The sequence below is a fragment of the Lampetra planeri genome, chromosome 64 (assembly GCF_965212315.1).
Source record: "Lampetra planeri chromosome 64, kcLamPlan1.2.h2, whole genome shotgun sequence".
In the NCBI taxonomy this organism is placed as follows: domain Eukaryota; kingdom Metazoa; phylum Chordata; class Hyperoartia; order Petromyzontiformes; family Petromyzontidae; genus Lampetra; species Lampetra planeri.
The window spans coordinates 3,584,568-3,612,565 of record NC_136170.1 but is presented as its reverse complement, the minus strand read 5'-3'; the positions used below and the strand labels follow the sequence as shown (position 1 = coordinate 3,612,565).

The 27,998-nt window shown below is 52.1% G+C and overlaps 1 protein-coding gene across 1 annotated transcript; it reads left to right on the top strand.

Moving 5' to 3' along the window:
- Nucleotides 1–45: 45 nt before the first annotated feature.
- Nucleotides 46–27,998, top strand: LOC144737011 (metallophosphoesterase MPPED2-like). The gene is made up of 6 exons (XM_078619659.1): nucleotides 46–129; nucleotides 15,823–15,971; nucleotides 17,291–17,472; nucleotides 19,725–19,956; nucleotides 21,480–21,712; nucleotides 23,917–27,998. Exons 1-6 carry the CDS (start codon nucleotides 127–129, stop codon nucleotides 24,024–24,026), a joined length of 909 nt encoding a protein of 302 aa, XP_078475785.1. The 5' UTR covers nucleotides 46–126; the 3' UTR covers nucleotides 24,027–27,998.

Here is a 27,998-nt window from a genome sequence, read left to right as displayed (position 1 = left end):
AACACAGCAACAACAACAACACAGCAGCAATAACAACAACACAGCAACACAGCAACAATAACAACAGCAACAACAGCAACAACACAGCAACAACAACACAGCAACAACAACAAGACCCTCGCTGTGATGGTGAGCTGTGATTAAAGGCGAGGCACTTTAAAGTGGCCATCAACACACTCACCACTAGTACACTCACCACTCGTACACTCACCACTAGTACACTCACTACTACACTCACTACTACTACACTCACCACTACACTCACCACTAGTACACTCACTACTACACTCACCACTAGTACACTCACTACCATACTCACTACTACTACACTCACCACTACACTCACCACTAGTACACTCACCACTAGTACACTCACCACTACACTCACCACTAGTACACTCACTACCACACTCACTACTACTACACTCACCACTACACTCACCACTAGTACACTCACCACTAGTACACTCACCACTAGTACACTCACCAGTACACTCACCACTACACTCACCAGTACACTCACCACTAGTACACTCACCACTACACTCACCAGTACACTCACCACTAGTACACTCACCACTACACTCACCAGTACACTTACCATTAGTACACTCACCACTAGTACACTCACCACTACACTCACCAGTACACTCACCACTAGTACACTCACCACTAGTACACTCACCACTACACTCACCAGTACACTCACCACTAGTACACTCACCACTACACTCACCACTAGTACACTCACCACTAGTACACTCACCACTACACTCACCAGTACACTCACCACTAGTACACTCACCACTAGTACACTCACCACCGGTAGACTCACCACTACACTCACCACTACACTCACCACTAGTACACTCACTACTAGTACACTCACCACTACACTCACCACTACACTCACCACCACTACACTCACCACTAGTACACTCACCACTAGTACACTCGCCACTAGTACACTCACCACTAGTACACTCACCACCACTACACTCACCACTAGTACACTCCTCACTAGTACACTCACCACTACACTCACTACTAGTACACTCACCACTAGTACACTCACCACTAGTACACTCACCACTACACTCACCACTAGTACACTCACCACTAGTACACTCACCACTAGTACACTCACCACTACACTCACCACTAGTACATATGTAGTAGGTTCAAAGGGGTAACGGCCCCTTCACCCGTCTAACAGGGAGACCCCACTGTCTCTAGCCCGGCCAGCCTGCTCCCAGGTCCTCCACTCGAGAGCTAGGGGAGGCTAGCTGATCCAGCTCTGGCCAAGCTAGGATCACGGCACCCTTAGTCACCAGACCGGCTCTTACAAGAGCATCGGCTCTGGGCTCGCGGGGCACGCCACTGGCTTGCCCTGGTCGGTCCTTAGAAGGACAGCGAGCCAGGGGAGTCCCAGGGCCTGTCTAGCCGGTCTTCACTCTTCACTGGTTTAAGCTAAATACTGAACCCCGAGCCCACCGGCTCACCGCCTTGTATAGCAACTCCCCCCCGAGGGGTGGGGCCGTGGGGGATCACAGCGCTGTTACAGCCCCCCAGGGCTAACCGATGCGGACATGGATGTAAGCATCCTTCCGCGTGCGGCATAACCACCCCTGGTGTGTTTGTTCGCCCTCCCGTAACACCTCTACATCACCCCCCCCCCTGTACAGCCCGCAGCCGTCCCGGCTGCAACAAAATTCACAATAAATATGCATCCCCCCCGAACCCATGTGTGCCTCGCGTGAAAAACAACAACAACAATAACAACAACAGTAACAACAACAACAATACCGAGGAAAAAAAACGACATCCCCCCCAATAAATACCCCATCCCGTAAGAAACCAACATATGTACAATTACAAGTTTCCCCACCCCGAACGGATCCCCCCCCCCCCCGCCGCGACCCCAGCAAGGGCTGCACGAGAGGCCGACCTCACAAAAGTCTGCGCATTTTGGCGCGCGTTCTTGCAGCGGGACCGTCACAAGGGGCAGCCCCGGCTTGCCCAGCGGTGGGTGTCAATAGTTCGGGTGCGAGAGTGTCTGGCTTCGCGGACGAGCGAACCCCGACCCCCCGGGAGGGGTTGGCAGTCACGAGCACGTCAATCCCGGTGCACCTGGAAGCGGAAGAGCCAGTGGCAAGTCAGGCGAATGCAGTGAATGCAGACTCCGGAAGTCGGTGGACCCCTCACATGTTCGGCCATGTGTGTGTGGAGTAGGATCACGGGGTGCAACGAACGGTTTCAACCGCAAGGGGTGCACGAACCACCGACGCTTCCCCCACTGGATACGTACACATTGTGGCCGCAAGACCTGCACCACTTCCATGGGCCCCCGCCACGGCCGCAACAGCTTGGACGAGGTTGCCAGCGGAACTTGGGGACAGTGCAACCACGCCTTGTCACCCGGTTTCCACTGGAGCACATGTACCCGGCCCAGCTTGAGCCTTTCATTCGCCTTCTGGCGGAGGTCTGAATTTTGGATGGCCGCCTCCCGCGCCTCTGTCAATTTAGAGATGTTGAACTTGACATGGTCGGCCAATTTGGATTTAGCATGTGGCGCGGAGACCCGCAGCTGAGTCGCGACAGACGGGTCAGCCTCACGACCATACATTAGGAAGAAGGGCGAAAATCCGGTCGCCGCATGAGGAGCCATCCTGTAGGCTGACAAAACTCCCGGGATATGAAGGTCCCAGTCGGTCTGGGATTCAGACACCTGGTGAGACAGCATGGATGTGATAGTCCGATGCAGACGCTCCACCATCCCGTCAGTTTGCGGGTGATACAGGGAGGTACGAATTTTTCTCGTACCCAGGAGCTCGCACACCTCGTGGAGAAGTTTACCCGAGAAATTTTTCCCCTGGTCGTTCAGCAGCCGCTCCGGAGTACCCTTGTCGAGGACGTAGCCCTGGACAAAGGCCTCCGCGATGGCTGCTGCCGACTGGTTGGCGAGTGGCCAGGCCATAGGCCATTGCGTAAAATATTCCACACCAACCAATAGGTATTTATTTCCCCTAGGTGTAGCGGGGAATGGACCCAAAATATCAAGCGCGACGAGTTCGTTAACCCGGGAAACCTTAATAGACTGCAACGGTGGGTTGGACCCCCTTGCTGGTGGCTTCCGTTGCGCGCACTGAGTACAAGACCCTAAGAGATCATCTACGTCCCTTGCCATGCCCAGCCAAGAAAAATCAAGCTGGAGCATGGCAAGGGTTTTGTGAGTCCCCAGGTGCAGGAATCGCTTGTGAGCAGCCCACACCACCCTACCCCTCAGTGTGGAAGGCACCACCAGCCGGTGGCAGCGGGATCTCCCGTCCCAATGCATCAAGAGACCCTGGAACAACCCCCACAAGTCGACATTTTCCGCACCCCGAACAGATCGGGACAATTGGCCCGATGGCTGTTGAACCCCCAAGGCGTACTGTAACGCCGCATGATCTGTGCGGACGGTGAAACGGCGACCGTACAGATATGGGCGATATTGCTGAATGAAGTAAACAATTGCCAATAGTTCCCGACGGGTGACACAGTACCTTTGCTCCGCTGGAGACAAAACCCGACTGCCGTATGCCACAACATGCTCTACGCCCCCAACAACCTGGGACAGCACGCCGCCAATGCCGTGTTGCTTGCGTCCGTATCGAGCAAGAAGGGTTTCGAATAATCGGGATAACTTAATGGCGGGGCCCCCACTAAGGCGTCCCGGAGGCAGCGAAAAGCAGCCTCCTCCTTCTGGCCCCAGTGAAACTTGACCCCCTTTGATGTCAAGGCATGTAAGGGCTTAGCGATCGTCGCGAAATCGGCGACAAACCGTCGGTAATACGACGCGAATCCAATGAAACTCCTGACCTACCCCACCGAGGTGGGAGTCGGCCAGGAGCTGACACATTGCGTTTTGGCGGGATCTGTGGAAATACCTGACTGTCCGACAATGTGGCCCATATACCGCACCGACTCGCGGAGCAAATTACATTTTTGCGGCTTGAATTTCAAATTAGCAGCACGCATTTTGAGGAAAACAGCCCGCAACCTCTGGAGGTGTTCGTCAAATGTTTTACTAAAGACGATGATATCGTCTAGGTAAATCAGACAAGAATCCCATTGCAACCCAGCCAGAACCAATTCCATTAAGTGCTGGAAAGTTGCCGGCGCTGAGTGGAGCCCCATCGGCAAGCGGTTAAATTGGAATAGGCCGTGCGGCGTACGGAAAGCCGTTTTTGGTTTAGATTCATCATCAAGAGGGAGCTGCCAGAACCCTGACAGTAAATCCAACGTGGAGAAGAACCGTGCCCCTGCCAGGGCGTCAAGCGATTCATCCATCCGAGGGAGCGGATATGCATCGGCTACGGAGATTGTTTAGCCGACGAAAATCGACACAAAACCGCAAGGAGCCGTCGTGTTTTTTAACTAACACGATGGGTGCACCCCAAGGGCTGGTAGAAGGGGATATAATGTCCGCAGCTAGCATGTCATCTACAGCCGATTTGACATGATCCTTTTAGGCGGGACTCAACCGAAAAGGATTTTGGCGGATTGGCGCGCTGTCACCCGTGTCAATATGGTGTCGCAGCAGTTTAGTACAGCCAATATCATATTTGTGTCGACTAAAAACATCGGAAAAATCGCGCAGAAGGGTTCGTAGTGTATCACGCTGTGAGTCGGACAGGTCCGATGATCCCGCACAAAGCGCATCCAGCCACCCCTCATCACGGTCCAAATGCAGTTTTGACGGAGGAGCGGTGCTCACATGTCCAATGACCGGTTCCTCACAAGGTACCGGCGTTGCGTGCACAAGCACGGCCCCTTGAGGAACCACAGCCGTTCGCAACCCAACATTTAGGACCGCGATGAAGGGGTCCCCGTTCCCTTTTAGAATGGTCTGGGCCGCTATCAAATCAGGTCCATTGACCCCAGCCCTAGACGATCCCAACAGAACACCCCGATCCCCAATCCCCTCAGCGAAGGGTCGACGCAGCCTAAGAGGCACGAGCATCTGAGCCCGCGGCGGTACGCGTACCGTTCGCGTAACGAGCGCTTGTACCGTCCCAAATGCCGTACGGACAGTAGCGGGGGAGGACAGGAACATCATACGTTGGCCCGACGGGAGTTCAATGCAACCTTGGTCGATCAATATTCCAATTGGCATTTTGGCCAAAAAGTCCGTCCCCAACAGGCACGGAACTGCCAGAGAGGAGGAGACCAACACCGGCCCGGATAATTTGATGTCGCCAATACAAATTTGCGCGTGGATCTGTCCGATAATGCCCAACGAGTCCGCATTGGCAGCATAACACGGAACATCAACGGGGAGCAGAGGGCGGCTTTGAACGGGAAGAATGTTGAAAATCAAATCGGACACAATTGTCGCCGATGCTCCAGTATCAACTAAGACCCGCACCTCAACCCCATCAATATGCCCGACAACAACCGACGACCCCGCTGACGCGGCAACAACGCGGTGGGCCAACTCAGACCACTGGCCCGGTTGGAACGCCCTTCCCATCGCGGCATATTTTGACGCAATGACAGCCGATTTCCGAACCCGTTCGTTGCAGCGCGTGAGTGTGTCACAGGTGTGTGCGTAGGCCAAACATGTGGGATGCCACGACTTGCCGGAGTTCGCTGCGGAGCCTTGGGTAGAGGAGCGTCGTCCGGCCGAGGTGTTGCACCGCGCTGCCGAGGAGCCCGGCATCCAGAAGCCACATGGCCCCGGAGGCCACAGTTGATCCTAGTGGCTCGGCCCGTCCCGAGCTGGTCAGTCCCCGGATCTCCACTCCATCGGGCGACCCACAGCGCAGACCTCTTCCAATGGGAGGGCGGTTGCAGCCACGGTATGCCTGGCCGCCGCCTTGCTGGCCTTGCGACGTTGGGACAGCAAGTTTGCATGAATGTGCCGTGCGGCCCGCAGGGAACACATCTCCTTGTCGTCTTACACCAAGACGACGATGTCCAGATCGTCCGCCAACAGCAATATCTTCTCAGCCACCATAGCGTTCCCCCCTTCCTCGTCCATCCGCGGGAAAGCCGTCTTTGCCAAGGCCAGGAGAGCCATGCGGTATGCCAGGGGCGATTCCTTGGCACCCCGCTGACGGTCGTAAAACAGCTGTCTGCAGTCGGAAGGTGGTCCGTAGACTGCAGACAGGAGTCGAAGCGCCGCCTGCAGCGTGGCGCGCGCCGATCTCGGCGCCGTAGTGAGGGTTGCGAGAGCGTCGCTGTCCAGCGTTGCTGTCCAGCGTCGCCGGCAGCACGCGTAGCGCCTCGTCGTCCATCCATCGCGACATTTCTTGGTGGGCGAAGAACCGTCTTTGGAAGGCTCCCCAGTCGCCGTCTTCCGCCACAAATTCTTTGAGGACCGGCAATTGCTGCTGAAACGAGGACTCCGCAGCCGAAGATCGCCAACCGCCGTTCCCGCCATTCTGTACATTATCGGCGGGAATGGCGGACGCCATCAGCGGTCGCACTGTTGGTGACGCGCTGTCCGCTGATTGGCGTTCACCGCCATCGGCCGCTGTTGATGGCGTGGCGGTTTCTGGTTGGCGACTTTCGGTCACATGATGTGCCCGGGGCCCGCCCTCAGCACCCACTGTACTGATGGCGGCAAATTCAACCTCCAGCCCCGTTGAAATGGCGGGAACTGGCATTGCGTGTCGCCCGTCGTTGCCCCGTGCTGCTCCTCCAACCCCTAGGCGAGTGATTTCCTCCAGCGTGGCGGCTGCCGCGTAGAGTAGCTCCGCCAGGCGGGAGTGAGCCACCCGCAGCCCATCAGCGGACGGCCCCCACCCGTCCGGCTGCTGCGGTGGCGGTGGACTCGGCCCCGGTTGCACGGACTCGCCCTCGGCGAGTTCAGGCTCTGAGTCGGCCTAGGTGTCATCGTCCCCAGGTCCCCTGGTACGAGCCGTCCATCTTGTATCCATCTTTAGAAGACCACTTCTGACTCCAGTTGTAGTAGGTTCAATGAGATGTGGACGACGTAGTAGGAGGCACACTTATTTATTATAACGCTTCACTCAGCACAGGCCAACGTATACAACACTCAAAGGGGTAACGGCCCCTTCACCCGTCGAACAGGGAGACCCCACTGTCTCTAGCCCGGCTAGCCTACTCCAAGGTCCTCCACTCGAGAGCTAGGGGAGGCTAGGTGATCCAGCTCTGGCCAAGCTAGGATCACGGCACCCTTAGTCACCAGACCGGCTCTTACAAGAGCATCGGCTCTGGGCTCGCGGGGCCACGCCACTGGCTTGCCCTGGTCGGTCCTTAGAAGGACAGCGAGCCAGGGGAGTCCCAGGGCCTATCTAGCCGGTCTTCACTCTTCACTGGTTTAAGCAAAATACTGAACCCCGAGCCCACCGGCTCTCCGCCTTATATAGCAACTCCCCCCGTAGGGGATCACAGCGCCGTTACAGCGCCCCAGGGCTAACCGATGCGGACGTGGATGTAAGCATCCTTCCGCGTGCGGGCATAACCACCCCTGGTGTGTTTGTTCGCCCTCCCGTAACACCCCTACACATTCACCACTACACTCACCACCACTACACTCACCACCACTAGACTCACCAGTACACTCACCACTAGTACATTCACCACCACTACACTCACCACCAGTACACTCACCACTAGTACACTCACCAATAAACTCACCACTAGTACACTCACCACTACACTCACCACTACTACACTCACCACTAGTACACTCACCACTAGTACACTCCACTACACTCACCACTACTACACTCACCACTAGTACACTCACGACTATTACACTCACCACTAGTACATTCACCACCACACTCACCACTAGTACACACACCACTATGCTCACCACTACACTCACCACTACACTCACCACTACACTCACCACTACTACACTCATCACTAGTACACTCACTACTAGTACACTCACCACTACACTCACCACTACACTCACCACCACTACACTCACCACTAGTACACTCACCACTACACTCACCACTAGTACACTCACCACTACTACACTCACCACTAGTACACTCACCACTACACTCACCACTAGTACACTCACCACTAGTACACTCACCACCACTACACTCACCACTAGTACACTCACCACTAGTACACTCACCACCACTACACTCACCACTAGTACACTCACCACTGCACTCACCACTAGCACACTCACCACTACTACACTCACCACTAGTATACTCACCACTAGTACACTCACTACTACACACACCACTAGTACACTCACCACTAGTATAATCACCACTACACTCACCACTACTACACTCAACACTACTACACTCACAACTAGTACACTCACCACTAGTACACTCACCACCACTACACTCACCACTAGTACACTCACCACTAGTACACTCACCACCACTACACTTACCACTAGTACACTCACCACTACACTCACCACTACTACACTCACCACTACACTCACCACTACTACACTCACCACTAGTACACTCACCACCACTACACTCACCACTACACTCACCACTACACTTACAACTAGTACATTCACCACTACACTCACCACCACACTCACCACTAGTACACTCACCACTATACTCACCACTACACTCACCACTAGTACACTCACCACTACACTCACCACTAATACACTAACCACTACTACACTCACCACTAGTACACTCACCACTACTACACTCACCACTACACTCACCACTAGTACACTCACCACTAGTACACTCACCACCGGTAGACTCACCACTACACTCACCACTAGTACACTCACTACTAGTACACTCACCACTACACTCACCACTACACTAACCACTACACTCACCACCACTACATTCACCACTAGTACACTCACCACTAAACTCACCACTAGTACACTCACCACTACTACACTCACCACTGCACCCACCACTAGTACACTCACCACTAGTACACTCACCACTACACTCACCACTAGTACACTCACCACTAGTACACTCACCACCACTACACTCACCACTAGTACACTCACCACTAGTACACTCACCACTACGCTCACCACTACTACACTCACCACTAGTACACTCACGACTATTACACTCACCACTAGTATATTCACCACTACACTCACCACTAGTACACTCACCACCACTACACTCACCACTACACTCACCACTAGTACACTCACCACTAGTACACTCACGACTATTACACTCACCACTAGTACACTCACCACCACTACACTCGCCACCAGTACACTCACCACTAGTACACTCACCACTAGCACACTCACCACTACACTCACCACTAGTACACTCGTCACTAGTACACTCACCACTACACTCACCACTATACTCACCACTAGTACACTCACCACTACACTCACCACTAGTACACTCACCACTACACTCACCACTAGTACACTCACCACTACACTCACCACTAGTACACTCACCACTTGTACACTCACCACTACACTCACCACTAGTACACTCACTACCACACTCACTACTACTACACTCACCACTAGTACACTCACCACTACTACACTCACCACTACATTCACCACTAGCACACTCATCACTAGTACACTCACCACTAGTACATTCACCACTAGTACACTCACCACTACACTCATCACTAGTACACTCACCACTACACTCACTCGCCACTACACTCACCACTCAACACTAGTACACTCACCACTAGCACACTCACCACTACACTCACCACTAGTACACTCACCACTAGTACACTCACCACTACTACACTCACCACTACACTCACCACCTCTCACCACTAGTTTATGTGAGTCTATAGGTCTCTATGTGAGTCTGTGGGTCTCTATGTGAGTCTGTGTGAGTCTGTGGGTCTCTATGTGAGTCTGTAAATCTGTATGTGAGTCTATGTGAGTCTGTAGGTCTCATTTTGAGTTTGTAGGTCTCATTGTGAGTCTGTAGGTCTCTATGTGAGTCTGTGTGAGTCTGTGGGTCTCTATGTGAGTCTGTGTGAGTCTGTGAGTCTCTATGTGAGTCTGTGTGAGTCTGTGGGTCTCTATGTTAGTATGTGTGAGTCTGTGGGTCTCTATGTGAGTCTGTGAGTCTGTATGTGAGTCTATGTGAGTCTGTAGGTCTCATTGTGAGTCTGTAGGTCTCATTGCGAGTCTGTAGGTCTCTATGTGAGTCTGTGTGAGTCTGTGGGTCTCTATGTGAGTCTGTGTGTGTCTGTGGGTCTCTATGTGAGTCTATGTGAGTCTATGTGAGTCTGTTTGAGTCTGTGGGTCTCTATGTGAGTCGGTGTGAGTCTGTGGGTCTCTATGTGAGTCTGTGAGTCTGTATGTGGGTCTATGTGAGTCTGTAGGTCTCATTGTGAGTCTGTAGGTCTCATTGTGAGTTTGTAGGTCTCTGTGAGTCTGTGTGAGTCTGTGGGTCTCTATGTGAGTCTGTGTGAGTCTGTGGGTCTCTATGTGAGTCTGTGAGTCTGTATGTGGGTCTATGTGAGTCTGTAGGTCTCATTGTGAGTCTGTAGGTCTCATTGTGAGTTTGTAGGTCTCTGTGAGTCTGTGTGAGTCTGTGGGTCTCTATGTGAGTCTGTGTGAGTCTGTGGGTCTCTATGTGAGTCTGTGTGAGTCTGTGGGTCTCTATGTGAGTGTATGTGAGTCTGTGGGTCTCTATGTGAGTCTATGTGAGTCTGTGGGTCTCTATGTGAGTCTATGTGAGTCTGTGGGTCTCTATGGGAGTCTATGTGAGTCTGTGGGTCTCTATGGGTGTCTATGTGAGTCTATGTGAGTCTATGTGAGTCTGTAGGTCTCTATGTGAGTCTATGTGAGTCTGTAGGTCTCATTGTGAGTGTATGTGAGTCTGTAGGTATCTGAGTCTATGTGAGTTTATGTGAGTCTGTAGGTATCTGAGTCTATGTGAGTCTGTGGGTCTCTATGTGAGTCTATGTGAGTCTATGTGAATCTGTGGCTCTCTATGTGAGTGTAAAGGAGATCCGACACAAGATTGCAGGGGTTTTGTCTTTTAATCCTTTTCTCCCATCCACACCTGTCCCCAGCCGTCCCAATCTCGTTCCCTCCAAAGGCCCCTTCTTCCCGACCGTTCTCCCCTTATATCTCCTCGATTACCCCTCCCACTAACCCTCCTATTGGTGGGAATCCTTCCCCTGACACCCCTACATCACCCCCCCCCCTCCCCCGGAAAAAAAAAAAAAACGTCCTTGGTTTTGCCTCCCCCATGGACCATTTAAGTCTCCCCATGCCTCCCCCCACTGACAGTGACGACAGCCCTTAACTCCCCCACAACCATAGAATGCAATATAATACAACAACATCAATTGCGCGGCCTGCCCGGGTCTCCAGTCAGCGTCCCGTAACAGCCCGGACATCCACAGGCAGCAGATGACCGTGGCGGCCCCCTCCTTCGAAGGCCCTCTTGTCGCGGTCCCTGGTTCGGTGGTGCCGGTGTCGCCTTGCCTGGCGCCGCTGTCTCTCCGGTCGCTGCGGCCCCGGGTCGTGCCGCCGCTCCGTCAGGCCTCACATGGGGTGCTGTAGGTGACAAGGGAACACAGGGCACTGAACCCCCTGCCGGTCGGCACGTGGTGGTTGGCGACCTTGGCCTGGGTAGGGATGATGATGATGATGTTGGCGGTGATGTTGGTGGTGATGTTGGTGGAGATGATGGTGGAGAGATGTATGGCTTAAGGCGGGTGGGGTGTACAAACCATCGTCGCTTACCCAGTTGGACCTGGACACACTGCGGTCGGAGTGCTTTAATGACCTCGACCGGCCCTTCCAGGGTCGGTGCAGTTTTGGTGAGAGGCCAACCGGCACCTGAGAACAGTGTAGCCATGCCTGGTCCCCGACTTTAAAGGGCTTGGCTGTCACTGTCCTCTCCCGTAGCCGTGCATTACTCTCTTGGCTCGTGGCCGATGCGGCCTCGGTTGCTTGGGGGGCCTCTCTCAAATAAATGAGGGAGGTCTTTAGTGCCTTCGGCCATGCGTCATCTCTTGCGGGAATGTCTGTCAGCTGCACCTCAATAGGCGGAACGGGATCCCGTCCGTACATCAGGAAAAACGGCGAGAACCCCGTTGCCGTGTGCGGGGCCACCCTGTACGCCGCTAAGACCGATGGAATATAGAGGTCCCAGTCGGAATGGTTTTCGTCCACCACTTGGGACAGCATGACCGCTATGGTGCGGTTAAGCTGCTCTACCATCCCATCGGTCTGGGGATGATACGGAGATGTTCGGACCTTTTTAGTGCCCAGGAGAGAGCAGACGTCCTTCAATAGCCGTGAGGAGAAATTCCTGCCCTGATCCGTGAGCAACCGCTCCGGTGCCCCCTTATCAAGGACATAGCCTCCCACGAAGGCATCGGCGATGGTCTGTGCCGTTTGGTCCGGGAGGGCCCACGCCATTGGCCACCTCGTGCAGTACTCGACCCCGACCAACAGGTATTTATTTCCCCGTGGCGTGACCGGCAGTGGTCCCAGGATGTCCAACGCAACCAATTCGTTGACCCTGGTCACCGTGATGGGCTGTAGGGGCGCCCGGCTTACCCGGGGTGGCAGCTTTCGTCGCGCACATTCGACGTAGGTAGCGACCCATTGGTGCACGTCAGCGGTCATGCCTGGCCAAAAGTACCGACCCTGTAATGTGCACAGTGTCTTCCGCCCCGCCAGGTGCAGCAGCTGGCAGCCGTGTACGTCAACAACCAATTTTTGACGCAGCGACTCCGGAACTACCAGGCATCGCCGGCGCCCTGCCAGGTCCCATCGCATGAGGAGGTCCTCCCATACGATGTACTCCTCCCCCCCTGCCTTTGCTGAGGTGCGTAGCATTCGCAGTGGGGCTTCCTCCAGCTGTAGCCGTCTCCAATCGTCCAAGGTCAGCCCCAGGTCGTGGTCGGTCAGCTGGACCTCACCCTGTGCGCCCTCCGCCGTGTGTACGGGAGCGATGACCGTCCCCTCCGGCCTCGCCTCCTTGCAGCGTGCCCCGCCTGTGGTGCATGCACAAGGGCCCTGGGGCGCCAGTCGGGACAATGCGTCTGCGTTGGCGTGTCTGGTCCCTTTGCGATGTACCACTTGGTACCTGTACTCCTGCAGGCGCTCTATCCACCTGGCCAGCTGGCCCGAAGGCTGGTCGATGTGGAGCGAATACTGCAAGGCCGCGTGGTCAGTGCGGACCGTAAATTTGCGACCATACAGGTAGGGTCAGAATTGCTGCACGAAGTGAACGACTGTCAGGAGTTCCCTACGTGTGACGCAGTAGCGCTGCTCCGCTGATGAAAGCACGCGAGTTCCGTAGGCGATAACCACCTCCCGACCCTGCTGGACTTGCGACAAGACACTGCCGACGCCCACATCGCTGGTGTCCAGGATAAAGGGGAGGCCAAAATCTGGAAAGGCCAATAGTAGTGCATCTGTCAGATGCGAGCGCAGCTGTTGGAATGCCTCTTCCTCCAGAGGGCCCCAATAAAACCTCTGGTTCTTCGCCGTCAACACGTGCAAGGGCTTGGAAATGGTTGCGAAGTTGGGTACAAACCGGCGGTAGTAAGAAATGAAACCCACAAACCGGCGTACCTCTGGAACCGTTGTGGGAACAGCCCAGGCCCTCACGCAGGCCGTCTTTTCCGGGTCTGTAGCCACTCCAGACTCACTGACGACGTGGCCCAAGTAGCGTACCGACGACTGCATAAGGTGGCACTTCGACGGCTTGAGCTTCAAGTTCGCGTTCCGGAATCGCAGGAATACCTGATGTAATCGGTCAATGTGTTCCTCGAATAATCGGCTGAAGACAATGACGTCATCCAGGTAGATGAGGCACGTTTCCCATTGGAGGCCTGCTAAGGCCAACTCCATTATGCGTTGGAACGTCGCCGGCGCAGTCTGGAGGCCCATAGGCAGGCAGTTGAACTCGAACAGGCCCTGTGGTGTCCGGAACGCTGTTTTAGGCCGGGAGTCAGCGTCTAGTGGGACCTGCCAGAATCTGGACAATAAATCCAGCGTACTGAAAAATGTTGCTCCCGCCAGTGCATCCAATGAGTAGTCGATACGGGGTAGGGGATATGCGTCGGCCAGCATGACGGCATTGAGGCGTCGGAAGTCCACACAGAATCTCAGTGACCCATCTGACTTCTTGACCAGGACCACCAGTGCCCCCCAGAGACTCGAGGATGGAGAAATTATGTCGGCCTGCAGCATTTCCTGCACCGCTTGTTGAATGTGCCCTTTTTCCATTGGGCTCATTCTATATGTGTTTTGGCGCAGGGGTGCAGCGTCTCCAGTGTTGATGTGGTGCTGCGACAGATTTGTGTGCCCTAGGTCGAACGGTCCCCGGCTGAACACGTCCGAGAACTCATGCAATAACGAGTCTGTGTGAGTCTGTTGCTCTCTATGTGAGTGTATGGTAGTCTGTGGGAGTCCGTGGGTCTCTATGTCTGTGAGTCTTTGTGAGTGTGTGGGTCTTTATGTGAGTCTATGTTAGTCTGTGGCTCTCTATGTGAGTGTATGATAGTCTATGTGAGTCTGTAGGTCTGAGAGTCTATGTGAGTCTGTGGGTCTCTATGCGAGTCCGTGGGTCTCTATGTGAGTCTGTGTGAGCCTGTGGCTCTCTATGTGAGTCTATGTGAGTCTGTGTATCTCTAAGTCTGTGAGTCTATGTGATTCTGTGGCTCTCTATGTGAGTGTATGGTAGTCTATGTGAGTCTGTGGGTCTCTATGTGAGTCTGTGTGAGTCTGTGGGTCTCTATGTGAGTCTGTGTGAGTCTGTGGGTCTCTATGTGAGTCTGTGGGTCTCTATGTGAGTCTGTGGGTCTCTATGTGAGTCTGTGTGAGTCTGTGGGTCTCTATGTGAGTCTGTAGGTCTCTATGTAAGTCTGTGGGTCTCTATGTGAGTCTGTGGGTCTCTATGTGAGTCTGTGGGTCTCTATGTGAGTCTGTGGGTCTCTATGTGAGTTTATAGGTTTCTATGTAAGTCTGTGGGTCTCTATGTGAGTCTGTGGGTCTCTATGTGAGTCTGTGTGAGTGTGTGTGTCTCTAAGCGAGTCTGTGTGAGTGTGTGGGTCTCTATGTGAGTCTGTAGGTCTCTATGTGAGTCTATGTGAGTCTGTGGCTCTCTATGTGAGTCTGTGGGTCTCTATGTGAGTCTGTGTGAGTCTGTGGCTCTCTATGTGAGTGTATGGTAGTCTATGTGAGTCCGTGGGTCTCTATGTCTGTGAGTCTATGTGAGTGTGTCGGTCTTTATGTGAGTCTGTGAGTCTGTATGTGAGTCTATGTGAGTCTGCAGGTCTCATTGTGAGTTTGTAGATCTCATTGTGAGTTTGTAGATCTCATTGTGAGTCTGTAGGTCTCTATGTGAGTCTGTGTGAGTCTGTGGGTCTCTATGTGAGTCTATGTGAGTCTGTGGGTCTCTATGTGAGTCTGTGTGAGTCTGTGGCTCTCTATGCGAGTCTGTGGCTCTCTATGTAAGTCTATGTGAGTCTGTGGGTCTCTATGTGAGTCTATGTGAGTCTGTGGGTCTCTGTGTGAGTCTATGTGAGTCTGTGGGCCTCTATGTGAGTCTATGTGAGTCTGTGGGTCTCTATGTGAGTCTATGTGAGTCTGTGGGTCTCTATGTGAGTCTATGTGAGTCTGTGGGTCTCTGTGTGAGTCTATGTGAGTCTGTGGGCCTCTATGTGAGTCTATGTGAGTCTGTGGGTCTCTATGTGAGTCTATGTGAGTCTGTGGGCCTCTATGTGAGTCTATGTGAGTCTGTGGGTCTCTATGTGTGTCTATGTGATTCTGTGGGTCTCTATGTGAGTCTATGTGAGTCTGTGGGTCTCTGTGTGAGTCTGTGTGACGCCACCTCTCCCTTCCTGCAGGGCGGCATCCAGGACACCCTGTGGCGGGCGGACGAGGGGCGGGAGCCGGACGACGGGGACGTGACGGTCGACGGGGACGTGACGGTCGACCCGCTGAGTTGGAACCCGTCCACGGCTTACCGAGCGAGGGGCCCCTCCTGCCTGCGCGTGTGAGGCTTTGCGCGGTCAAGGCGACAGCGCTTGAAAGTGTCGTGTGCAGTGGTGTAGTGGTGGTAGTGTATAGTGTAATGTAGTGCATAGTGTAGCGTATCGTGTAATGTATAATGTAGTGTATAGTGTAGTGTATAGTGTAGTGTATCGTGTAATGTATAGTGTAGTGTGTCGTGTAGTGTATAGTGTAGTGTTTAGTCTAGTGTATAGTGTAGTGTATAGTGTAATGTAGTGTGTAGTGCATCGTGTAATGTAATGTATAGTGTAGTGTATAGTAGTGTAGTGTATAGTAGTGTATAGTGTAGTGTATAGTGTAGTGTATAGTAGTGTATAGTGTAGTGTATAGTGTAGTGTATAGTGTAGTGTATAGTCATGTAGTGTATAGTGTAGTGTGTAGTGGTGTCGTGTATAGTTTAGTGTATAATGTAGTGTATAGTGTAGTGTATAATTTAGTGTAGTGTATAGTAGTGTAGTGTATAGTGGTGTAGTGTATTGTGTAGTGTATAGTGTAGTGTATAGTGTAGTATATAGTGTAGTGTATAGTGTAGTGTATAGTGTAGTGCAGTATATTCAGCATCTGAAAGCGCGCGTTGGCGGTGACCGTCTTAGTTCGACGGCTGAGCCAAAAGCCGCCGCCGCCACCGCCGCTGCTGCCGCTGCTGTGAGGGTGACTACCGGAGGAGTTCCCCGTGACGGTGGTTTAAGGCTCCTTGCTGACGAGATCAGCGGCGAGGTGTCGCGAGGCTGATTCGTGGCCAAGCCACTTTTGTGCGCCTGCAATGAGTGGGGCCTTCATTAGTGAGGGGTCGCTTCTGACAAAGGAGCCGCGTAGTCGCTCTGTTCGGGGGCCTTCTTACCTGGTCGTAAAATAAGTAATGTAAAAAAATACTTTTTTTTAAACACGCTTTAATGAAATGTACCGTGCGAGTAATGGCAGAACTCCACGACTCCAGGAAGTGGCCCTGAAGCTTGCCACAGCGTAAGGGGCTGTGGGCAATTACAGCCAACGTCAGTTGAGCGTGGACAATTAGACCCAAGCCGAAACATACATATAGAAAAGATTGTTTAAAAATATAGATTGTAATGATAGAATATAGTATTGTCATCAGTATGACATAAGTATACCAAGTTTGCAGTCGATAGCACATTGGGAAGTGGGTAAACATTGAGTTACAATATTTGAGGATACAACAACAACAGACAGAGTGAGTTAAATAAAAGCGTGTACAACAGCTTCTAGTTTAGTTTTTGATCTCCGACCACGCGGAAGCTCCTCCTGCCTACCGCGCGCCCGTCTCTCCCCTCCGTTGGCCCCCAGGGTGCCGCCGACGCCGCACGCGACCCCGAGGCCGGAGGGCCACACGCGCTTCGTGTGCGTGTCGGACACGCACTCGCTCACCGACAACCTCGTGGTGCCACCGGGGGACGTCCTCCTGCACACCGGCGACTTCACCCGTATCGGGCTGCCCCTCGAGGTGTCCGCCTTCAACGACTGGCTCGGTGCGCGTACGCGTGTTCGCACGTACGTGTGCGTGTACCTGTGTGTGTGCACGTACGTGTGTGTGTACCTGTGTGTACCTGTGTGTGTACGTGGTGAGCGGTGGTGTCGCGGTTAGCGCCACGCTCCGCTACGAACCCGGCGACCCGAGTTCGATTCCCGCTCATGCCAGTCTCAAAGAACACAACTGCCTTATTGCCAGAAAGGGTCAAACCGATTCTTATTTCTCAAACGTTGATACAGTAAAACCTTGGATTGCGAGCATAATTCGTTCCGGAAACGTGCTCGTAATCCAAAGCACTCGTATATCAAAGCGAATTTCCCCATAAGAAATAATGGAAACTCAAATGATTCGTTCCACAACCCAAAAATACTGTATTCATATAAAAATGATTAATACAAAATACCTTTTGATACTTTTATTATTTTGTATTTAATATAAAGTAATCAAATGTATTCATTAAATGTAATCGTGGCTGGTGTGAGGGAGACGAGAGAGGAGGAGGAGGGTTATTGTGGAGGACGACTTTCACTTGCAGTACAGTTACTAAAGAACAGTCACTACACTTGGACACAAAATAAAAAAAAAAATGCTTTACGCACACACTCATGGTCACAACACTATAGTAAACAGTCTACGCTCGCACGGATGTTGACTATACGAGTGAGGCACGCCGACTGAGACCGAACATGGGAGACGATTACCCACAATCCCGCAGCGAGAGAGAGAGAAAAACCATTGGCTCAGTTGTGATCACGTGACGCTCGGCAGACAAAGCGTATACTGTACGTACTACAGTACTGCTCGTATTGCAAGACCTCGCTCGTTTATCAAATTAATATTTATTTAAAAATTTTGCTCGTCTTGCAAAACACTCGCAGACCAAGTTACTCGCAATCCAAGTATTTACTGCACCGCCAAACAGGCATCCCATGATGTAGCTGCTCGTCCCGAGCTACCAACGTTCTGCTGCGCGTGGAATTGCCCTTGCGCTGGTCGACTTGTGGCGATGTTCTCTGGTCTGACACTGGCGGTGAGACTGGGCCATGAAGAAGGCTGAGCTGTCTCTGATGGAGGCCAATCAGTTGCAACGACAATGCCCAAGTATGATCAGAGCCATTTTTGTTTGCATGTTCGCCGTGCGTGGTTAATGCAGGACACTGATGCCTCGTGCAAGGTGTCTATTTGGTGTTTGGACATCCTAACAGAACTCCTGTTTTATTGCCAGAAAGGGTAAAAAAAGAAAATTATCTTACTTTTCATACTTTGCTACTGACAAAACAAAAAAGGCATCTCGCGATGAAAACAGAACAGACCGCGAGTCGTATCACTCACAGAAACAAAGATCCCCCGTATAGCCTTAACAGACTGTAGGGGCAAGTGCTGTTAGCGAGCACCTATGAAGGCCGGAACGGTACACGAGGGGGTGGGTGGCCAGCACCACGCCCGACCGCCTTCGTCTCCCCAGTGGCGATGTTTACACATCGCACCAGGTACTCATTTGAGGCTGAGTCGACCTAGGGGAGGCCCAGGACCGGTTCAGATAAACGTCACCGGTGTTGTAGTAGTAGGCTTTTACCCTTTTAAACTGGTACAAAACTGACACCTTTATTCAAGGCATCATGTTTGCAATAACCACAACACAAGTAGTCAAAAAAGCAAACAAAAAGAAGCAACTCTGATAAGGATAATAATATGCACTGTCCTTGAAGTTGATTGGTCCACACCCGAGACGGCTTTCTTTGGAGCCTAGTCCCCATTGGTGTTGGACCAGATGACACCAGAAGGCCTACAACTCAAACATAGTGCAATATCAGAGTATTGAGAGCTCGGGGTAAGCATTTACACTATGAGATCTCTTTTACCAGTGGCAAAATATAGTAGTAGGTTTTTACCCTTTTAAACTGGTACAAAACTGACACCTTTATTCAAGGCATCATGTTTGCAATAACTACAACACAAGTAGTCAAAAAAGCAAACAAAAAGAAGCAACTTTGATCATGATAATAATATGCACTGTCCTTGAAGTTGATTGGTCCACACCCGAGACGGCTTTCTTTGGAGCCTAGTCCCCATTGGTATTGGACCAGATGACACCAGAAGGCGTACAACCTACTACTATATACTATATTTTGCCACTGGTAAAAGAGATCTCATAGTGTCACCAGTGTTGGTCGTGAGCGGGAATCGAACCCGGTTCGCCGTGTTCGTAGCGCAGCGTGGCGCTAACCGCGGCACCACCGCTCCCCACAGGCCGCCAGCCCTGCCAGCACAAGGTGGTGATCGCCGGCAACCACGAGCTGAGCTTCGACGCGGACTTCGTGGCGAGGCTGGACGACCCTTGGAGGCGCTTCGGGATGCCGGCGGCGGCGGGGCGTGCCGACGCCACCATCCCCGGGCACGTCCGGTCGCTGCTCACCAACGGCGTCTACCTCCAGGACGGCGAGACGGAGGTTCTCGGATTCCGCATCTACGGCTCCCCGTGGTCAGTCTGCTGTCGTGGGTTGCCGCCGCTTTCGTGCGGGTGAGGAGTGTAGAACGCGGTCGTGGCGCGAGCTCCGGTCATCGTCTTCACAGTAGCGGCGGCGGCAGTGGCGGTGGATTTTGGGTGGCCGTCGAACAAAGACGGTCACCGGCATCGCACGGCGCTTTCAGATGCGATATACACGACGCTATACACTACACTATACACTACACTATACACTACTCTACACTACACTATATAATACACTATACACTACACTATACACTACACTATACACTACTCTACACACTACTCTACACTACACTATACACTACACTATATAATACACTATACACTACACTATACACTGCACTATACACTACACACTATACACTACACTATACACTACACTATACACTACACTATACACGACGCTATACACTACACTATAAACTACTACACACTACACTACACACTACACTACTATACACTACGCTACTATACACTACACTATACACTACACTATACACTACACTACTATACACTACGCTATACACTACGTTATACTCGATACTATACACTACGCTATACACTACACTATGCACTACACTATACACTACTATACACTACACTATACACTACACTATACACTACACTATACACGACGCTATACACTACTATGCACTACACTATACACTACTATACACTACACTATACACTACACTATACACTACACTATACACTACGCTATACACTACTATACACTACACTATACACTACTATACACTACACTATACACTACGCTATACACTACGTCATACTCGATACTATACACTACGTTATACACTACACTATACACTACACTATACACTACTATACACTACACTATACACTACACTATACACTACGTTATACTCGATACTATACACTACGCTATACACTACACTATACACTACACTATACACTACTATACACTACACTATACACTACACTTTACACTACACTATACACTACGCTATACACTACGCTATACACTACGCTATACACTACACTATACAACAGACTATGTACTACACTATACACTACGCTATACACTATGCTATCCACTACACTATACAACAGACTATACACTACTATACACTACGCTATACACTACTATACACTATGCTATACACTTCGCTATACACTACACTATACTTTACACTACACTATATTCTACACTACACTATACACTACACTAGACACTACACTATACACTACGTTATACACTATGCTATACACTACACTATACACTAACCTATACACTACTATACACTACACTATACACGAGACAATACACTAAACTATACACTGCACTATACACTACACCACTTTAGACGTACGAACACACATACCTATCCACGTACATATGAAACATATCCAGGTGGGGCAGTGGTTGGAGGAGGGTTAAACATAAAAACTCTCCTTGCTATACCCCCCCCCGACCACCACCCCCCCCCCCCCACCACCCCCACCACCCCCTCACCACTACCCCACCACCCCAGGCAGCCCGAGTTCTGCAGCTGGGCCTTCAACTTGCCGAGGGGCGAGCGTCTGCTGGAGAAATGGCGGCAGATCCCGGCCGGCGTGGACGTGCTGCTCACACACGGCCCGCCGCTCGGCGCCGGCGACCGCGTCAGAGGCCACGGCGAGTGGCGTGCCGGCTGCGTCGAGCTGATGAGCAGCGTCCGCCGGCGGGTGAAGCCGCGGCTGCACGCCTTCGGGCACATCCACGAAGGTCAGGGGAGGTCGGGGGGTGGGCCCGCTTACTGCCCCACTTCATCGGCAGCTACGCGCGACGGGTGTGTGTGTATCGGTGTGTGTGTGTGTGTATCGGTGTGTGTGTTTGTATCGGTGTGTGTGTGTGTGTGTATCGGTGTATGTGTGTGTGTATCGGTAAAACTACGTGGCCGGGAGTCGGAGCCTTTCCCTGTACACCTTGGGGTGCGGCAGGGATGTCCTCTGGCTCCCACATTATTTAACATCTATTTCGACTGCGTAGTTCGTGAAGCCTTCAATAGCTGTACCGGGGGAATTTCCATTTGGTACAGATATAATGGGAGGCTGATCGACGCCCGGGTGCGATCAAGGGATGGCTCCCTATTGGTCAACCACGTTATGTATGCCGATGATTTGGTAATAGCTGCTCATTCAGAAGAGGAGTTGGAGACGCTGCTGCTGAGACTGGAGCGTGCCACTAAGAGATGGGGCCTTACCATCAGCCCCACCAAAACTAAGCACCTGCCTGGGTATTTTGTACCATTGGACACTCCACCCCCACAACTCCCAATCGGTGATGGGGAAGTTGTGGAGAGTGGAGAGTTTCCCATACCTGGGCAGTGTGCTTATGACCGGCTCCAGTTTAACAGCAGAGGTCTCACTCCGAATCAGTCGAGCGGAAATATCTTTTCATCGGTTGCGTAACGTTGTGTGGAAGCTACCTGGTCTGTCGCTCCGCACGAAGCTTCAGGTCTTCTCGGCCACGGTCATTCCCTCCCTTCTCTACGCTTGCGAAACGTGGACCCCCCTAATGGAGCATCTTCGCCGGTTGGAAACATTTAGGCTGGCCTGCCTACGATCCATCCTGGGTTTAACCAGGCTGGATTGTGTGAGGAGCTCACAAATCCTTGAAAGATCTGGGCAAAGTCCCATCGGTGAGCTCCTCCGGCAGGCAAGGCTGCGTTGGCTGGGTCATGTAGCCCGCATGCCCAGCCACCGCATGCCTAAACAGCTTTTGTTCGGCCGGATCGAGGGGGCTAAACGGGCGCGGCACGGGCTAGAGAAGAGATGGAGTGATGTGGTACAGGAGGACGTGGAGCTGAGTGGACTTGCCGATGACTGGTACCAGCGGTGTCAAGATCGGCCTCAGTGGAGGAGGCTCGTGAAGGACGCTACTGGGCAGTTGGAGGCAGTCGCCCTACAACAACAACGGAGGGCGGAGGAGCGACGCTCACAACAACGAGCAGAGCGCCGGGTGGCTAAAGCACAGCAAGTTGGTACAGTAGGGGGCAAAGGTGGTGCATCAGCCAGTCATCTCGGTCATCTCGGTCAGTCGACCCGTGGCACCTGCTGGGTCTGCCCCGTGACCTCCTGCCAGCGGGCGTTCGACACTTCACGTGGCCTCAAGGTGCACTTGGCCTGGCACAAGCGTCGTGGTGACGTCACCGCCACTTAGTGGCGAATGGCGGTTGTTGTTGTTGTGTATCGGTATGTGTGTGTGTGTGTATCGGTGTGTGTGTGTGTATCGGTGTGTGTGTGTATCGGTGTGTTTGTGTATCGGTGTGTGTGTGTATCGGTGTGTGTGTGTATCGGTGTGTGTGTGTATCTGTATGTGTGTGTGTATCGGTGTGTGTGTGGCAGTTGTTGTGTGTGTGTGGGGACCAGTAGTGTAGCAGTTTAGTGCACCGTGCTACAAACCCGGTGACCCAAGTTCAATTCCTGCTCATGGCCAACATCGGTGACGATTATCTTATCTGGTCTTGGGCCTCCCCCGAGGACGACTTAGCCTCAATTGAGAGTACCTGGTGCAGTGAGTAGTAGATATCACCACTGGGGAGATTAAGGCGGTTGGCCGTAGTGCTGGCCACCAGAGGTGGGACAAAGTCATTGTTATGCAAGTCCAAGTCGAGTCGCAAGTCATCAAATTCATGACTCGAGTCTGACTCGAGTCCAAGTCACATGACTCGAGTCCACATCTCATAGGTGGGACAAAGTCATTGTTATGCAAGTCCAAGTCGAGTCGCAAGTCATCAAATTCATGACTCGAGTCTGACTCGAGTCCAAGTCACATGACTCGAGTCCACACCTCTGCTGGCCACCCACCCCCCTCTTGTGCCGTGCCAACCTTCAGGTGCTGCTTTTTGCTACTAACGGGACTTGCCCCAACAGTCTGTTAAGACTATACGGGGGGGGGGAATCCTTTGCCTCTGCGTGCGTGTGCAGGTTACGGGATCATGACCGATGGGCGAACCTTGTTCGTGAACGCGTCAACTTGCAACGTGAACTACGAACCCGTCAACCCACCCATCGTCATCGACCTGCCCAACCCATAGCGGCGCCTTCGTGCCTTCGATTGAATGCGGATGGCTCTGGAACAATCTCCGCCTTTCAACGACTTATTCTCTGGGACGTAGGCCATCGCAAAACAGTTTTTATGATGAGAAAAATCGATTTATTTTACCAGGTCAATGCTCCTCTGAGCTATGTAACTCTTTTATCAGAAGCGACCTGGCTATCACAAACGATAGCAACTCAACGAAGTGGCTCATCATCATCACCATGTGGGAAATGTCTAGGAGCAGCCAAATACTTTAAAATGCGTCACTGACGTTGATTCTAAATGTGGAGGGAAAAAGCTGGAGGATCCGGAGAAAAATCCACGCGATCACGGGGGTACGAGAGAGAGAGACACGCAAACTCCAAATACACAGCAGGGGTCAGGGTCGGGATCAAACCAACGACCTCCTGCGTACCAGGCGAGTTAACATTTCCTAGCCACCAAGGCCTGTGGAGGCATCTGCGGCATGTCTCATGTTTCGCTGCCATTGCTCTTGTTTGATTCTGCACTTCGCTTGAGTCGACAGCCAACGTCATGCTTGAAGCGCTCCTCTGTACCCAGCTTTGGGTTTGAAAACCAAAAAAGGTCAAAAGAGTTGCTATCATTTTTTTTGAGAGTGATGGCTTTTGAGTATTTTGTTTGTTGTTGTTGGCCTCCTGTTGTAATGGAATGTCGCTTATTTGGTACTTGCTCGTCAGGCATTATTTGGTACACGTGTAGTGACACAGCGCCGACTGCTGTCCAGCAGCGGCAACTGCGGGGGACAGTTAGCGCACTCACACCGTCGAGCGCGTACACGGCTGTGTGTGCCGGCAGGGTGGAGTAACTGGGGCAAGGGTCACGGAAGACCTCATCGGGAGGCTCCTGGAACTCGCTCGTGGATTCGAGAATGGAGGCGTGGCCAGGGCGGAGTCAGGGCGGAGCCAGGCTGCGGCGAGTAGAATAAAAGCAGCGGAGAGCTCTGGGCTGCCGGTTCTGGGAGTGGACTTGTCTCGTCGTCGCTGTCGTCTTCACCGCCTTCGTCCGCTGCCGCCTTCACCCAATAATTGCGCGGCCGGACAGTCGTTGGCTGTCTCGGTCGACGCCGTCGGTGCAACGCGGTCAGGGTCGTGTCTGGGCCGGGCGGTACGGCAACGTGGCTGAGAAGGGAGGCCGGAGTTGGTGTAACGGAAATAGAGAGAAGGTGCCTCCTGCAACTACCTCGTCTCTGACTGAGTGTGCTACACACACACACAGCGACGAGGAGCACACTACACATGCATAGGCCCTCCCTCTTCATGCCCCACCTCCTTCCTGTTTAGACCACGCCCCCTTTTTGTATGGGCCCACCCCTTTTTTTACTCAACCCCTCCACTTTCTCTTTAGGCCCCACCTTCTTCCTGTTTAGACCACGCCCTCTTTTTATCCTCACCACCCCACACTTCTTCTTTAGGCCCCACACCCTCCTGTTTAGGCCTCGCCAAAAGAGGACGAAGGTGGGGGTGGGTGTATTGCCTTAAATCTTAATTTGGAGCTTTCGTGACTGCAGGAATTACTCTTTGGTTCTTTCAGTAAAGTCACGTATAAAGATAAAATAATACATTAAATAATAGTATACGACGTTTCGATTGCAACACAAGCAATCATCATCAGGTATAAATGAAATAGCAACACAAATCTAACCAGAAAACTATAGACAGACATATAAGCAGACAGATATCACCAAGATACATAGAGAGAGAGTAACACAGGCACACAGAGAGAAATCGTCTCTGTGACGAGGCCTTAAGTAGAGAGAGGGGGCGGGGGCGGAGAGAGGGAGGGGTTAGAGAAAAAAAATTAGCATGTCAATGAGTAAGACGACGCGTGGTAAAGTACGCAAGCTTGAAAATTAGGAGAACGGGAGAAAGACACACTAAATTAAATAACATAGCAAAATATCGAAATGTTATGTAATGCAACACAAAGAGTCGGTCAACACACAATTAATGCATAGCCTGGTCGATTACGTATTTCAAAGATTGCTAAGTTAGAATTTAAGTGTGAAAATTCCAAAGAGAGACAAAACATAAAACACGAGGATCGGAGACACACAGACAGAGCAGAACATAAGAACGACAAAAAAACGAGTGGAGACAGAAAAAGTACACTAAATACACAGGCAGAGAGAGAAAACAAAAAACCAGAGAGAGAGAAAAACATGAACTTAAAACTTCCCCGTAGAAGTGGTTCAATCTTAATTTGGAGCTTTCGTGACTGCAGGAATTACTCTTTAGTTCTGTCGGCCCCCTCTCTCTATTTAAGGCCTCGTCACAGAGACGACCTCTCTCTGTGTGCCTATGTGTTGCTCTCTCTCTATGTATCTTGGTGATATCTGTCTGCTTATATGTCTGTCTAAAGTTTTCTGGTTCGATTTTTGTTGCTATTTCATTTATACCTGATGATGATTGCTTGTGTTGCAATCGAAACGTCGTATACTATTATTTAATGTATTGCCTTAGTTAGAAAGATCGTTTGTTTCTCAGTCTGCTTGTCCAGACCTCCCTTTCGCTGGCGACTCCACCACTACACGACTATACACTACACGTTTCACGACTATACACTACACTATGCATTACTATACACTACACTACTGTAAAGGAGAGCCGACACAAGATTGCAGGGGTTTCGTCTTTTAATCCTTTTCTCCCATCCACACCTGTCCCCAGCCGTCCCAATCTCGTTCCCGCCAAAGGCCCCCTCTTCCCGCCTGTTCTCCCCTTATATCCCCTCGATCACCCCTCCCATTAACCCTCCTATTGGTGGGAATCCTTCCCCTGACACCCCTACACTACCATAAACAGACTCTAGCTCTTCCTGGGGAATTCCCAGGCGTTCCCAGGCCAGCCGAGCAACATCGTCCTGCATGCGTGTCCTGGGCCGGCCTTGGGATTTTCTCCCAGTGGGACATGCTGCCCGGTAGAGTTCCAGGGGAGTCTACCAGGAGGCAACCTTACCAGGTGCCCGAACCACCTCAACTGGCTTATCTTGATCCGGAGGAGCAGCGGCTCGACTCTGAGGCTCTCACGGATTACCGAGCTCCTCACTCTGTCGCAGAGAGTGAGACCGGCAACCCTGCGGAGAAACCTCATTTCGGCTCCTTGTCCCCGCGATCTCATCGTTTCGGTCATCACCCAAAGCTCATCACCATAGGTGAGGGTGGGAACGTAGATCGACCTTTAAACCGCGAGCTCTGTTCGAGAACTCAGCTTCCACTTTACTACCACGGAACGGTGCGGCGCACTGCAAACGCCGCACCGATCCACTGGCCGATCTCCCGCTCCCACCTGCCGTCACTCGAGAAAGAGGCCCCCGAGTTACTTGAACTCCTCCATTAAGGGCAGCTGTTCCCCCCTCTCCTGGAGAGAACAATCCACCGTCTCCCGGGAGTGAACCACGACCTCCGATTTGGAGGTGCCGATCTTCATCCCAGGCGCTTCACACTCGGCATCGAACCGTTCAAGTGCCCGCCGGAGACGGCAGACTGACGAGGCAAAGAGGACGACAGCGACGCCACCTCCATGCCCCCTGCACTGGATATTCTCCACACCTCGGCTGCGCCTTGATATCCTGTCCATGGAAATCACCAACGGCAGTGGAGACAAGACGCACCCTTGGCGGAGTCCAACACCCACAGCGAACAACTTTTGATTTAACACCAACTCTCTCTCTGGGAATAGAGGGACCGGATAGCACACCAAAGGGGCCGTCCATAAATGACGTCACGCGATTTTGGACGATTTTTGACCCCCCCTCCCCTCGTCACACGGTGTCACAAAAAGTCAGATCCCCCCCCTCAAATATGACGTCACAAAGCTCTGCCCCCCCCCCCCAAAATAAAACATGCTTCAAATCACTTTAAACTGTTGTCATTGTAGTGCGTATTTAATGTGGCACTGCACTCTGATGTTGTAGGAGAAAACATTTATTAAAAAGTCTATTTAATTGA